The sequence below is a fragment of the Athene cunicularia genome, assembly GCF_003259725.1.
Source record: "Athene cunicularia isolate RWA chromosome 4 unlocalized genomic scaffold, athCun1 chr4_part1, whole genome shotgun sequence".
Classification (NCBI taxonomy): Eukaryota; Metazoa; Chordata; class Aves; order Strigiformes; family Strigidae; genus Athene; species Athene cunicularia.
The window spans coordinates 7,135,289-7,150,977 of NW_020799098.1; the positions used below are offsets into that span (position 1 = coordinate 7,135,289).

Here is a 15,689-nt window from a genome sequence, read left to right on the forward strand (position 1 = left end):
TCTGGCCCACAAGGATGTGTATGTTAGTCCCAAACCAGTGTTGACATTGCTGCGTTGCATTATTGAGTGCCGTTGTTAAGATGAGATGTCATACAAAGGTCCATCCTGTCTGTCTGGGGAGATACTGAACAAGCTATGTCACTTAATTTATTGGACAAAACCTCACAGGTTTCTAAAGCCATATGTATACCAGATGTCACTAAATACTCTTATCCACTGCTTTTTGTTGCTTACTTTTTTCTGTGCCTATTTTTATATTTGTCTTTCATCAGCCTTTTTTAAATAGTCTTTTGCTTGCATGTTTTGGGCTTGTGGTTTGGGAGGGGTATTTGGCTGGTTTGCATTGGGGTTTGGGGTTTTTTTAATTTACAAAAGACTTGAAGCAAGACTGAGCAGTGCTGCTATGGAAAATATACAAGTGGGAACCCACTCTGTACAGTGAGTACTTTGGTCTTATGATTGACAACATCATTTGCTAACAACAACAGTTTGAAAAAAACATTAAAATTTGGGAATCAGTTGCGTGGTTAAACTGCACCAGAATTCTTCCTACATATTTTTCCTATTGGATGGATTTTCATCCTTGCGTGATTGAAGGGAAAAACAATTATGTAAAAGTAATGCAGTTCGTGTGATAATGACTGTGTTTTGACAGCACTATCATTGTTATTACAGAGCGTTTTTTAACAGTGTAAAAATTTAAACTCTAGCTAATGTCCACAAAATGGTGCTTTGGGCTCTTTGGTCCTGAAACAATGAATCAGGTGGGATTACGCTGACCTGCTAATCTGCAGTGTTCATCCTTTTCCAATAGTTCGCACACAGGAGCAAATTAAGTGCCTATTTTTTGTGTCAACCCTGAAGAGTATCTGGTTTTTCAGCCCTTAGTGACTTGTTAACAAACAGGTATCAGGACAGGCTGGTGAAGGCAGGCCGCTGGCCAGTCAGATGTGAAATAGCATCTCTTTACTAACTACAGTATTGATTCCCGCCTACCCTTGCAAACTGTGTAATTTTCTTTTCCCTGCTGCTAAACTCAGTAACAATGTATGAAGAGCTTTAGGGGCCCATCAATGCTCAAAAAGGCTGCTCTTCCCTGGCATTCTATTGATTTTTCTCAAAGGCTTTTAAATTGCTCCTTCATTTTACTCAAATGCTCATTTCATCTCTACTGGATGCCAGCATTTTTTCGTTGTGTTTAAACAATTGCTCCATTCACTGGGTTCCTAAACTGTGACGCCTTCTTATTACTGGGAGATAAACTGTTTAGACAGTTTTCCTTAATCTTGGATTAATCGTTCCTGTATCTGAATTGTGCTGTTCTGTATTCCTTCACTTAAAAAAAAAAAGTCTGTGAGGTCTTACGATCTATCAAGTATATGTGTTGTATTTTCTCCCTCTATACTTCTCCTGCTCAGTTCTCGCACAGCTTCATTTTCCCTGTGCTTTTTGGTGTGTTGGATTTTAATCAGCCCTTGCTTTCATGTATCATAGTAGGTTAGATCTAAACTTTCTTTGGAAAATTGCTCTGCTATTCCTAAACACCATGTTCTCATTGCCTCTGACCTTCCTGAAATGTTGTTACCAATATTTGTCACACTCAGTAACCATCTTGGTGTATAAGTGAACTTGTGTAGTTGTTTAGGACTGTTTATTTTTCTATATTTACATAGATGTTAAGTAAGGGTAGTAGACATTTGCTAGTGCAATCTCTGCAGGCAAGAAAAGCCATCTGACATACAGGAAACTATATGATGAATGACTGGCAATTACTGGTTGTTAAAATACAGAATTCTGACACTTATGGTGAGTTTGGACTGTGTTACTCTTTGAAGTGGTACTTGCTACATTTTTTTTCCAACCCATATGCTCAAAATCTTTATAATGCAATGCTATTTTTCTAAATTTCCCCTTGAAGATACCCATTGTCTAGCTACATTTTTACTTTCTGTTTTTTACTTTGTTCTAATATGCAAGACTTTACACTACAGGTGAAAGACCATGGCTTCCTCAAAGAGTTCACAGTCTAAATTGTTGAGGATTTTTCCTGTGGTGGCATCTGTGGTCAGAATCCATTAACAGCATATGGCTGGATTCTGAAGTGTTAAGGTTTTGATAAAACTGTAAAAAACATGTTTTGGATTAGTTAAATTAACTGTTGTGCTATTGTCAAGAGAAGAAACTTGGTTTAGATAATTAAAATGAGGAAATGTAGGATACTTAAAAAGTAGTATCTTTTTCAGATGCAAAATTGGGCTCATGGCAACAGGGTCATGTTGTCTTATTCAGGAATGCTATTTAGGTGTCAGGTACACCAGCAAATATGATTCCTTGATGCAGAAAAGTTACGGTATTGTCACCCCTATTCTGCTCGAAAATTGACATATTCAATTTTTTTTTAGGTTTGTTTGTAAGCTTATTCAGAATTTATTTCTGGAGTTAAGTTCCTCAGCTACATCGTTGGCATTTTGTTCAATTTCTAAATAATAATCACTGTTTTATGTCACCTCTCCTACATGGAATAGTTTTCTTGGAATTTCGCTAATGTGAAAACTTGAGTCTTCCTGCAGAACAGTTTTATCTATAGCAGCTAATAATACATACTAATCCCAGAGTGGCAGAGCTTCTTCATCAAGATGTGTAGTTTTGGCTAACTGCTTTATCCTCCCCTTCCTTTGTGTATGCAGTTTACAGCAGTGACTCTGCCCTCGCCTAGTGGTGACAAGAACCTCTGCCTTAGGAGTCCGCAAATTCTACCTGGGTTTGGAGTTTCAAAGTGCATGCTTTTTCTTTTAACAGAGTGGCGAGATCCAGAATTCATGAGAGAAGTTGAAGCAGCTACAGGAGTGGATCTTGGTTCTTCTAAAAATAATGGAAAAGGAGGAAAAAAGAAAGGGAAGAAGAAAAAATACCCAAATCTGACAGACCTGAAGCAGCAGTCTAATACTTCTCGTTCCCGGCTTGAGAAGAAAGTCTTCAATAAGTAAGATGCTTACCTTCTCTAAAGCCTGTTAAATTGCTGTTTCCCTTTGTTTCAATGGTACTTTTTGTTTCTACATTAACATTCACTTACTAAACAACTTTCTTGGCTAATTGTAGAGCAGGAGTGCCTTCGATATCTCTGGAGGGTAAAGAGTAGCAGGTATAACCAAGGTTATATCTCTGATTTTCAGCTAACTTATAAAATTTCCCTATGAAAGATTTTTTTATTATTATTCTTTTAATTTGTTTTAAAATCCTTTAATTGCTGTAGTGGCTTCTCTGGATGATCATTTATTGATCAGGTGGATGCTACTTTATATGTACTGATAGTACTGGGTCTGGAAAGAAGATGTATTCAGAGTGACACAACTGACAGCATCAGACACACTGTAGTAGTGTAGATGGAGTGAAAATGAAGTTTTTCCTTTTAAAGCCAAAGATGGGCTTTCCTGAGCAGAACATTTAATAAAAGGATCTGTGAAAACCCCTTGGCTTTTGGTGTACAGCAGTGTGTTGACGGTTGCCCTCATGCCTCTGGTGTATTCTTAGAGACCTTCCCAAACTTGTGACTGCTGCCTGGGCTTCCTGTGTATTTTTTCTCACTCTTGGGTATAATAAATTGTTAGCTGGGCCTGATGCAGTGCCGTCCAGCATGTACACACAGTGATCCCTTCCTGTGTATTATTCAGTCACAGATTGCCATTGCATTTTCCTCCTCCTTTACTGAGAATGCATTCAACTGGTTAAGAAAAGTATTTGGATCCCTGTGTTATGGTCCTTGTTCACTTAACCTCTGCTATCTTTTGTAAATATCAAGGACTGGAACCTGCTGCAGGTCTTTCTTCAGTGTAAGAGTTTGGAGATGATTGTTCCCTGTACCAGAGACATGTGAACACAGTATTCTTCCTGCAGCAGTGCTGTTTCTATACATCTCCCTTTCCCCCCAACACATTTGCAAGCAGTAGCTCTTGGCCTACATTTAGCTCAAGAAGAAACTGTTTGGGTGGCTGAACAAAGGTGTATCCATGATTTATGTAGGCATATGTGAGTTAGCTTTAAACCAGGCACGCTAGCTCATATGGAAGTGGGAGCCTACCGACCCACCAACCTGAATGGGTTTTAGAACGTATAGTATCTCCATAGGTCCACTCTGTTACGCCATTTCTGATACCTAGTCTTGGTTAGATGTGGCTGCAACATAAATTTGCCTCGCATAATCTGGTGTTTATCAAATGGAAAGCAGCTGCAGCTATTTAAAGAGTTTCACATGTCAAAAATGAAGTAGTCAAAGGAAAGTGAAAAGTGTAAAGCTGTCAAATCAAAAAAAGCAAAATTATTATTATAAATTCATTAATGGTGGGTTATTCCCTAAACATAGTGGATGAGTTGAACAGCATCCAAGGCACAATATTTGTTTAAACTCTATTTCCCCTTTTCTGATGTAATGGTTATAATAACAAAGCCAAATCCACATTGCTTTTAGTTACAGAAATAGCACAATTTCTGTTAAATTCTCATGTCACCTGATATTAGTTAGAAGTCAGACACATGCATTTCTAATGATCAGAATTTCATATCGGCTTTAACAAAATAAATTTTAAAAGCTGGTTTTGGTTTACTGTGGTTTGTGTTAATGATTTTGAGCGTGTGTTAGTGCCAGGCATAGGGAATCAAACCTGTCATGTTTTAATAGGTTTCATGCTTTGCAGCACTAAACAAGATGATAACCTTGGCTCCTTATAACAACCCCAAATTACTTGAAATGTATAGGTGATAAACCCAGGCTCTCGTCTGCCAATAAAGTTAAGTGAAATTGCACACAGATCATCAAAGTGGGATCTCATTTCATTTACAGTATCGCACAATCCAGTGGTGCTAATGTAAAACCTACATGACATGAAAGTGTCAAGGCCACTCTGCACTGCTAAAGGCTCACTTTTCTCCTACCAATTAGGCAATATTTGAAGTGCAAAACCATGACCACATTTTCCTTACTCTGGTAACTTTATTGGCAGAATTTTTTTAAAAGTATACCTCCTTCCCAGGTGTTTTTTCATAAGGTTGGTTTTCATTAGAGTTGCTGCTGAGAAAATCTTTAATCCCATCATTTAGAGGCATTATTAAGAAGTATCCTCTGTTTTCAGATGTTTAAAAATGGCTTTTGCAATGAAGCCATTACAGAGAGCAGTTAGCTAAAACAGTCAGCTTGCTTCTCAGAGATAACCACAGGAGCAGAGCTGGAATAGTGTGTGGGGCATGCACTACCAAATGCATGTCTTCATTTTACTGCACAGCCTGCAGAAATATCCTCAGAAGTGATAAACGCAGACTGTGACAACATAGAGTCTAATAGCACTAGTCTTGAAACCATCCACTTTGTGTGATGGAACTTGCTGACTGCATTTCTGATGTAGAAATCAAAGGAGACCTCAGTCAGTGCCATGTCCTTAGATGGGACATAGTCCCTCATACCAAGCCCTCAGCTGGTATCTCTTCCCATATGGGCAGAGCATCCAGGTCTTTTCAGAGATGTGTTAGGAGGTAATTTCCTTCTTTGTAAATAAAGGCAGGGTGACATCGGAGCACACCTACAAATATCAGCTTCAGATTTCTGAGCTTTTGTGCTAGAGGCATCTAAAGTAACCAATAAAAATGGGAACTCTAGAAACCTGTGAAGAACAAAGTGCCCTAGGCAAGATGCACTCAGCTGTAAGAGCTGCAGCCATAAGTTTCTCTGAGGGCAGATGTATGAACAGAGCATTCTCTTGGCTTCTGCTACTGCCTTTCTTCTGCTTTCTTACTCCTCATGAACCTATTCCGCTGCCTTATCAGTTAAAGGATATATAGGCCTGCTCTCTGTCTTTTATGAGAATCTCCTGTTCCTATTCATGCTGTCTAGCATTTTTTTCACCCTCAAAATCTCAGCTGCATGTTCATTCAAAAGTTGTGGAGGGGAAAAAAAAATGCAGATGTCTTCACCCAGTTCAAAAGCATAGCAGTCACTCCCAAAAGGAGAGAAATCTCTGAGCACAGTCTTTACTGGGAGGAAGCAATCACAGCAAATGAAGAGCAGCAACATGGGGGCAAACCTTCACCAGATTTAGGAGCACCAGAAAGTTTAAGAGCTCTAAAGTTCATTCCTTTATTTCCTCTTTGAATCTGAAGAGCACTCCAGAGCCTTCTTCAAGCAGAGCAGGCACTGCAGAGGGCTCGAATGCTTGTCCATCACGAGGTAGCAGAGATCCTCCTCTACTTTATATAAGATAGTGGATGTACTGTTCTGACTATGCTAAACTCTAAGCACTTAGCTGCTCTGCAGCAGTAGTTTATCTCTCTGCACAGAGATACGTGACAGTCTCTGGTGTCTTCCTAAACTAGTGTTGTGCTTGTAGATTAAATAGTTGCTGCTCAAGAATGGAGATGTTGCTGGTGTGAGCAAGAGCCTTACTCTGCCCACAGCTGATGAAATGAGGTTTTAGTAACCTGTGAAAGGAAAGTTGCTGCATGCATTGTAGTTACATGTGAATTGAACAGCAAGCCCTTCCCTCACAGAAACATCGTAGATTCTGCAGGTTGGATTTCGTAAGGGTTTCTGAGTGTTAGAGTTTTTTAGATTCTGTTAAATACTTTTAGTTATTTTCCCCTGAGAGCAGTTAGGTGCTTTTAAAAATCAAACTTGCTCTGTGTGACTATCAGACATAATGCTAGGAGGGTGGAATGCACAGCCATTAAACTGAAAGACTTTAATTTGTTTACTCCTGTTAATAAAATCATTGCTGAATGAAACTATTTGTATTGCAGCAGCTAATTTAGTTAACAAGACAAATTTGTTCAGCCTCATCAGTGCAGTGTTCAGAACCCTGGTAGTGATTAATCATAGTTCATTTTTTCCCCCAATATTCATAAATATTCTCTGAGATTGTGTAGAATCAACATAACTGTTTTTATTTTTTTGTTGTTTGTTTCTCTTTCAGAGGTGCTGTGAAACGGGTGGTGAAAGCAATGAACCAAATGGACCGAAGAAAGCATGAGAAGTTTGCCAACCAGTTTAACTATGCACTGAATTAAATTGTTAATCCTCTTTGCCCTTCATTTTGTTACAAGAGTGCAACTGAACGAAACATTTATCTCAGATATTCGCGTTTACACTAAAATACTGTGCTAGGTGCATTTTTACTGGGGTAAATTTTTAAATTGTTTTTGACTTTAACTTATTTTATAATGAAAGTTAATTTTGGCAAAGATGTGATGATATAGAAAGGAATGCACTTAATTTAATAATTATTTGAAATGTACATGATATAGAGCATGTTTTATGACTTTTACATTGTGTAAAATGTTCAGGTTTTGGGGACTTTTTTCCTTCTTAAGGGACTCATGTAATTTATACCTCCTTTGTCAGTACGTGTCCTGTAATTTTCCTCCACTTCCATGCCTTTAGAAAAAAGATGCCTTAGAAACAATTAAATTTCTACTGGAGACAGCAACACACAGAGTATTTGCTCAGCCTACTGTGCTAGGAAGTGTACCACATCAAGCAGCACAGTGGCTCCTGCAGTACCTCTGAAGACCTCTTGTGTACACACAAAAAAGAAAAGTCAAAACCAACTGATGCCATCAGGTAATGAATGGAGTAGAAAATGTGTTGTAAAAGTTTGTAGAGATACTCAAAGTGCTGCAGTTTAACTGATAATCAAAAAGCTCCAGTACAAAGTGGAAGTATGAAGGTTTAAAAATTGTTAAAGTGGCATATTGTACTAGTGAACTACCTGTCTTGAATCAGTTAAAATGACATCAGGCTCAGGCCTGAGAGTGCATCTAAGGATACAGATATAAACACAAGTATCTGGCGTCTTCTAAGTCCATAGAGTTAACATGCATACTGAGATCAAGCAGCTGAACCCAATGTGGTTTTCTTGTCATTGGCTGGGTCCTTAACTAGATCTCCCAAACCTGCTTTACTGGCTACAGTCAGTTTGGTACAGAACCAAATATTGACCAGTTGTGCTCCTGCAAGGTTTCATACGGCCTTATGGGTGAAGGAAATCCAGAGTGTGAAAGAGGACAGAGCATTTGAATATCAACTTGAAAGTGAACTGCAACAGTCTTTGATAAAATACTGAATACAAATTAGAATGGATTCTCTATAGCACGGGCCCAGTCACTCACGTGTTGGACGTGTTCCCTCATGCATCAGGAGACTATGAGAATTAAAAAAGGAGATTTAAACTCCTCAGTGTAGCTTCTGACCACCTCAGACAAAAGCTAATTTACAGTTCTGCCACATACCTTTTGACTTGCACAAGTACTGCTTAGAAAACAATTAATGCTGGATCTTGATAGTTTATCTTGTGAGAGCTCTGCAGTTAGGAAGACATTTTCCTCTTCAACACAGTTATTTAGATGATGTACTTCTAATCTACCAGAGATAAAATAATAAAGAGCCAGAATTTCAAAGACTATCTATGCACTGGAAGGCAAAGCCACTTCTATTGGTATGGCTCACTTGGTAGTAAAAGCTTCAGGTGAGACCGTAGACAAGGACAAACCAAGTTCTTCACCAGGTCAGTTGAATCAACTGCAAAACTGTTTTTATTTCTGATTAAGGATAAAGACACACAACACAAAAAGAAAAAAAAAAAAGGAGAATCAAACCCAACAACAAACCCCTGCACATTTGAATGTAGTATAGATCATTGGATGCTGGGATCCCAGAACAGTATAAATGAAACTGTTTTATCTTGGAGATTAACAGTCAAAAGAGCCACCAAGGTCATTGTGCTACTGTTCCAGAGATGTCTGAGCCTGCACAAGCTGAAGGTGTTCATTTATAAGACATATTTTCTCTCGTCCCTGTAAAAAAAAAAAAAAAGTGAAGAGTGCAGTGGAACTTAACCCTTCTTTGCTGTGGACATGAAATGTCAGCACTAGAAGATCTCCAGCAAACAGTAGGTGCACTTTGCCCCATGGAGTTCCCATTTTGGGCCTTTAGTAAAATAAATAAATGATGTTTTTTAGTACAGAATTATCAACTGAAACTTCCTATCTGGACCTGAGTGTCCAATCCACCAGTTAAACCTGATCCTATAATGTCATCTGTATGCTCTCCCCCTTTATTTATTAAAAACACATCCATGCAAAAAGGTGTTTTTCTAGAGTGTCTCTTTCACACAGAAAGATAATTTGCAGAATTAAGGTTTCCCAGCAAGTGACTTGGGAATGGCTAACTCAGACACAGGTGCATGGACTTTGTTAGTAATGCCAGGTTAGTAATGACCTTTTTTAAAGCTCCTCTACTTCCCTTTTTTTGTCGTGGTTTTATCGCAAGAACTGTCTTTGTCAGGTGGGGAATATACCCAGTTGGATATGAATTGTTGCTAACAAGCATTCTTGTTAGACCTGATCAGACCTAATTCAGAGGATTTGGGGAGCTTTCTCCTTTTCCTGGGTTTATCTGTAGCTCTGCTGGAGGAAAAAAAGTCATCTCCAGAGATCCAGCATACCTTCATTAAGTAGAAATCCTTTTAAGTTCAAAATAAATTAATCTACTTTTTAGATACATCACACCTCTTTGTGCATCACTTACAGCAATTTACAAATTTGAGGTTTCTGAGCTCACCAGCTTTTCAGTCATCTGAGCTGCTAAACTGTCTGTGTGACATTTCTATGGGATCTTTGCTATTCTGGTCCTCAGGGCTTCTGGGGAAAAAAAAAATATTAAAAAAATACAAGTATCATTCACATGATCTCCGCTGTGTGTTTCTATCTTTATAACTCAAATGTCCTTGCAGTTGTACTATAACATACTTCTTACGGGGGATGCTGTATGATTTCCAGGTATGTAAACACCTTGGATGATTTGGCCCTTGGAGTGTTGTTGAGGTGCACAGTTGTAATACAGGTTGAATGTTCTGTATTTCTAAAAGGTCACAGTAATTCTGAGCTGAAGTGAGCTGTGCTGATGCATCTAAGTTATCCTTTTATAACTAGTGCTGTTTCTGTGGTAAAACAAGAACTGAAAGCAAAGACTTCATGGTTGTTCTTACCATGCACACAGTTCATCTGGGAAGTAAAAGCCTGGAGGGAAAAGGCTATAGCTTGTACAAATTTAGTGCTGTTCAGGGTTGGAACACTCAAATACAAAGCACATAGTAACGTAGATAAACGTGGTAGGGAGTTTGTGAGCAGGGCTTTGGAATAGAAACAGTCCTTTAGCACATCTCTGAAGTTACTGAGCCAGGATGATGGGCCCATACTCATCTTTTACATGATATCTTATAATTCCATTTTGTCTAAGCGTACTTGAGGCTTGGCTTTAGCAAACCAGGTCTAGCTGAAGATTTCTATTAGAAAACTGTAACCCTTAAAAGCTCTTAGGATTTATGTTTAAAAGATTTATTTGGGGTTTTGGGGTGGGTTTTGTTTTTGGAAGCAAGACAAAGACACAGGATTTGTAAGTGGTTCTGCATGGACAATGTATCATGCCATGTAAAACAGTTTGCAGGCTAGAGAGGGCATCAGTGAGTTCAAAGTGGACAGTATTGAAAAAAAATCTTTCTTTTGTGGAAAACAAACAAACAAACAAACCTATTTGACTTAAAGTGGCTGTGGAAATGGACAGTAAGGATGTTCCAAATTATAAGAAGCTACTAGCCAGAAGCAAGAAGTATTGAATCTCAGGAACCCAGCCCAGCAAAAAGCTCAGATCGGCATGTATCAAATAGTTTGGCAGAGATAGCCATCTGGTGGTCTCTAACACTCATGGAAACACCTGGCTGGTCACGCAACTGGGTTTGCAGCATATCCAGTGTTATTAAACATATTAATGGTTTTAATAACGGAGGTCACGTAAACATCTCTATAGGTTACGCATTAGGAAAGGTAAGGACATCTGGATGCAACAGATGATGAAAACTGGTCATTTAAAACCATAACTTTTGAAATGCTACTACTATATAGAATCACACAGTCATCAAGGTTGGAAAAGACCTTGATCATCCAGTCCAACCATTAACCTAACGCTGACAGTTCCCAACTCCACCAGATCTCTCAGGGCTATGTCGACTCTACTCTTAAACCCCTCCAGGGATGGGGACTCCACCACCTCCCTGGGCAGCCCATTCCAACACCCAACAACCCCTTCTGCAAAGAAATGCTTCCTAATATCCAGTCTAAACCTTCCCTGGCACAACTTGAGGCCATTCCCTCTTGTCCTATCACTTGTTACTTGGTTAAAGAGACTCATCCCCAGCTCTCTGCACCCTCCTGTCAGGCAGCTGTAGGGGGCGATGAGGTCTCTCCTCAGCCTCCTCCAGACTGAACCCCCCCAGTTCCCTCAGCCGCTCCCCAGCAGACCTGTGCTCCAGACCCTGCCCCAGCTCCGTTGCCCTTCTCTGGACACGCTCGAGTCATTCAATGTCCTTTTTGGAGTGAGGGGCCCAAAACTGAACACAGGAATCGAGGGGCGGCCTCACCACTGCCGAGTACAGGGGTCAGATCCCTTCCCTGTCCCTGCTGGCCACGCTATTGCTGACACAAGCCAGGATGCCATTGGCCTTCTTGGCCACCTGGGCACACTGCTGGCTCCTGTTCAGCCGGCTGTCAATCACCCCCTCAGGTCCCTCTCTGACTGGCAGCTCTCCAGCCACTCCTCCCCAAGCCTGTAGCGCTGCTGGGGGTTGTTGTGGCCCAATGGCAGCCCCCAGCATTTGGCCTTACGGAAACTCACACAGTTGGCTAACTGTATAGGAAAACTTCATGCCATTACAGCATAGTCTGACCATGGATAGTGGCAAATAGGCATAGAAAGGGGCTTTCCACAAACTAGCCCAAGGAAGGTCTATGTATCTCAAAACTAGAGCCCAAGAAAGGCTTAAGTTTCCTGGGCCACCAAGAGTCTGTACATGCCTGAGCGGCACTGGCCATCCCACCTAGACCAGAGTTCTTGCTCAAGCCTAATGAGACCCAGGAAAATAATTATATGAATGCTTGAGAAGGCTCGATCTGGCACACCTCACCTAGCACCCACCAAACACACACCTTTAACAAAATCACTGTTTTCAAATGGGCAGCGGCAATCATGGTGCATGTAATAGCTATAATGCTGGAGCACACGTTCAGGCGAGATGGAATTCCAGTTCTCTCCTCAGCCTAAGAGGTGACAGTCCTGTGTCCTGTCTCAAGACATAGCCCAGGCCATGGGCAATTTAAATGCAAGGGAGCTGGAAGGACACAATTCCCATCACCCATTCTCCTGTGGGAACTGAAACAACCACAGTGGAGCTAAAAATGCTTCATGTAGGGAGAGCAGACAGGAGGTAAGAACGAGCCTTCCAGATTACAGTCCCCAGATCAGAGCCAGGGAGGACTGGATCCTCGTTCCCTAGCCACCTACTATTAAAAACACCACTGAGTTTCATGGATTCAGGGAAAAGCTCCTCATAGCAATTGTCACCAGCTAAAAGATTGAACACCACACCCTGAGAGAAGGGTATTATTCTGATAATTACTGAGAGCAATTTCTCTGTATGTCTGGTTTGAGATGCACTGGGACAGCTACATCTAAATCAAACCAAAACAATTAACAACATCCTGCTTCTAGAAGGATAATGCTTGAATTTGCATCTGGAAACAGGAAAGAAAGTTCTGCCCCAAGCAGTGTCCAGGGAAAACTGTGGTGCTGGGAGTGCAGAGTGAAGTCATAGTCCACAGCAAGATGAGAAAGAAAAAACAGAGTAGAGGCTGTAGGTGCCAGGGAGAGGTGAGCCAGAAACAGAAAGTGAAAACAGGAAGGGGCAGTGGCCTTCCTGACAACGGGCACCTTCCCACAGCACCCAAGCAAAAACCCCAAGCTCAGTAATAGCAACAGAGCCAGCCACCGGTCAGCAATTACCTGAAAGTCTACCAAGATAAGAGGCAGGTCTGGAGCCAAGTCAGCAAGAAAAGGCCAAGGTGTGGGTGAATAAAGTACAGAGCCAAGCACAGCACCCACCCCACAGCTCAGGCAAAGGGACTTCACCTACATGCAGTTCCCCTGCAAGCAGCCAGAGAGTTCAGGGCAGAGCCCAGTGAGGTCTCTGATAGCTGGGCTGGTTTCATGGCAGTCTGGCCCAAGGTGATGCAGCTGTGCCGTATCAGTGCAGGCTGTGAACACCTGGCAGGAGGGAGATGAGGATAGAGGAGGATTTTGGAAAAAGTTGGTGAAAGGCTAGTGAGAGAAATTAGAGCCTGTTGATACATTCTGAGCCCTAGGAGCATTCCTCTTATATGGATGTGGTGATGGTCTTTTCTATTACAAAATCCTCTACAGAAACAAGGATTTATGTGGGAAGCCCCAACAGAGGCTAAGGCCCCAGAGCAGCAGCCTAGATCAAGACTGATCTGGACTATCCCCATCCAGCAGCACTGGTGACCCCTTCAGCTAGGAGAGATGCTAGAGAGCCCCAGACTTAGCACATCCCCTGGAAAATCCATGTGGATGAGAGCTGGCTCTACCCAGCAGCTGAACAAATCCTGACTCGTGGGACAAAGCAATGGCCCTCCCAGCTGTGGGAGTTGGATGTTGCCCCTGAAGGAAAAGAAGTGGAGAGAGGTATTAATTTCTCATGTTTCTGAGCTGATGCTTTCCTTCCTCTTCCTCTTCTTCAAAGCTGATTGAGTGAAGAAAGAAATTAATTCATGTGCTCATTGAGCCTTTCCTATCAGCTAGGTCTGGGTAGTACAGACTAACTGTAGTCCCAGTTCAGGAGAGCAGTCTGGGAGCAGGCTCTGCCATGCTGAGAAGAGGGCACAATGGTGTTTGTGCTAGTGATAGGCTGCACCAGGGCCTGGGCAAGCTGAACTAAACTTTACTCCAGTGCAATCTGTTTCTCCATCCTTAAATGTCTGTAACTTAAATATTGACATTTGGCTTTTTGGGTAGACCTCCCCTCACTTCTCTCTCTGTCAGTGCCCTGAGCAAAATACCTCAGCATTCCTGTGCCAAGTGCTCATATGTTTTTATATTAGCATCAGGAATCCCCTCTGTCAAGGGGTTAAGGAAAAAGCTTATTAAAATTGTTTAAATGTGGTGCTAATTAGTTTAGATGTAATGAGCAGCATTAGGCGTCTGGTTACTTCGAAAGGGATTGTTGAATAACCATTTCTGCCGACATTCCAATTTGCATAATGACAAGGTGTTGGCACTGCATCCACCATTAATTTGCTATATTTATAATGCCATTATGGAGCCACTCTTATCCTCGCGCACTATAAAAGGTATATGGAAATATAATATATGATTCTGCTTGTTTGGAAATTGCTTTGGGATATATTTGAATTTTTTGTAATAGTATTTTTGGCAGTTGAATGCTAACAGCACCAGGAGGAGAGTCTGCCACACATTTTCACTAGGGCTGAAACTAGATGTTGCTTCCACGTGTGCATAAGCCTTTATTTTCCCCAACGCTGAAGCAGAAGCGGCAAAGGAGAGTGAGATGCTGCAGAGTGTGCTCAAAGCAAACACAGTATTTCACTCCAAATCGTCAGTACAAGGCACAGTGCTGGCTCTTTCAGTCCTAGAGAGTATTCTTAATTGCAAATCTCAAAATATTTAACAGGTCATAGAGAGTGCACCTTGGTACTACAAACTCTGGATGAACGCAAGTGGTTGAAGCAGCCATCCCAGCAGCTCCTCCAAATGCTTTTCTTCCTGCGCTTCTCTTCCCCTCATGCAGTCCCTGGGGACCAAAGCAGAGGAAATAAATTTTGTCACCCTACCTGTGTTAAGGGTGGAAAAACAGGAACGAGTCCCTTGATGTGCAGGGAAAGTTCTTGTAATGTATGTGTGTGGTTATAGGGGGAAAAAAAAATAAAAAAAGAACAGTAATTGAGATATTTGCACTAAGGTTAGTAGATTTGTTTTCCTTCTTTTGAAAAAGCAGCAGTTTACTGAAGGGAGTGAATCTCACTGTGTCAGTCATCATCTCACATGAGTATTTCTGTGACTTCCAGTTCTTTGCTGTAGTGTCATCCCTCCTTTATTGCCATTGCAAAATGTTTCTGGTTTGCGACATTACAGAGGACAAAATATAAAAGATGCATTTTAAAATAAAGTCTAGCACTTTGGGTGGTCTGACAGTTTAACTTAGATTAAGATTTGTCATATAATGACATTAAATTAGTAAATAATATATTGGATTTAGCTATTGCTTGTCACATTGCCTGACCCTGCATGCCCAGACTTTCGAGTCCTGATCCTGAGCTGCCCTCTGTGTCCTTGGTGTTTCTCTACTGATACAGGGTGCATCCATAGGATTTCCAACGTTCACAGGGTTTCTCCTGAGTGGGCACTGTAGACTTAGCAGCTCTGTGTTTCTGATGCTGTGATAACCTCCCGAGCTGCTTTGAAGCTTATTCTGTATGATGAATTCACATCTCTGCCAGACAGCATCAGGAAAGTAGAAAGGGCTTTTACTGTCAGGGTTATTTTCACTGTGACAATCATCATCCTGTGCACCTGAGATGTCTGTGTAACGTGAGCATGTGGTGTGGAACCGTATGGGCAGAAGGGGAAATAAAAAAAGCACCAAATAGAGAAGAATGTGGTTTTGAGAATGCACTTTGTGAGACAAACTGATTAGGATCCCATTAGTTTACTTGCCTGTCCCCTTCATCTTCAGTGTCTGCTCTGATCTGTGCCTTGGTTTACCTCCCAGAGTCTCACAAAT

At 41.1% G+C, this 15,689-nt stretch overlaps 1 protein-coding gene across 1 annotated transcript in view; it reads left to right on the forward strand.

Moving 5' to 3' along the window:
- UVSSA (UV stimulated scaffold protein A) overlaps positions 1–7,614 on the forward strand; it is a 69,515-nt gene extending 61,901 nt beyond the window's left edge. Inside the window, exons 13-14 of the mRNA XM_026846911.1 lie at positions 2,800–2,983; positions 6,957–7,614. Of these exons, the coding sequence (XP_026702712.1) occupies positions 2,800–2,983; positions 6,957–7,050 (278 nt within the window). The 3' untranslated portion in view covers positions 7,051–7,614. The remainder of the gene's footprint in view (positions 1–2,799; positions 2,984–6,956) is intronic.
- The last annotated feature ends 8,075 nt before the right edge of the window (positions 7,615–15,689 follow it).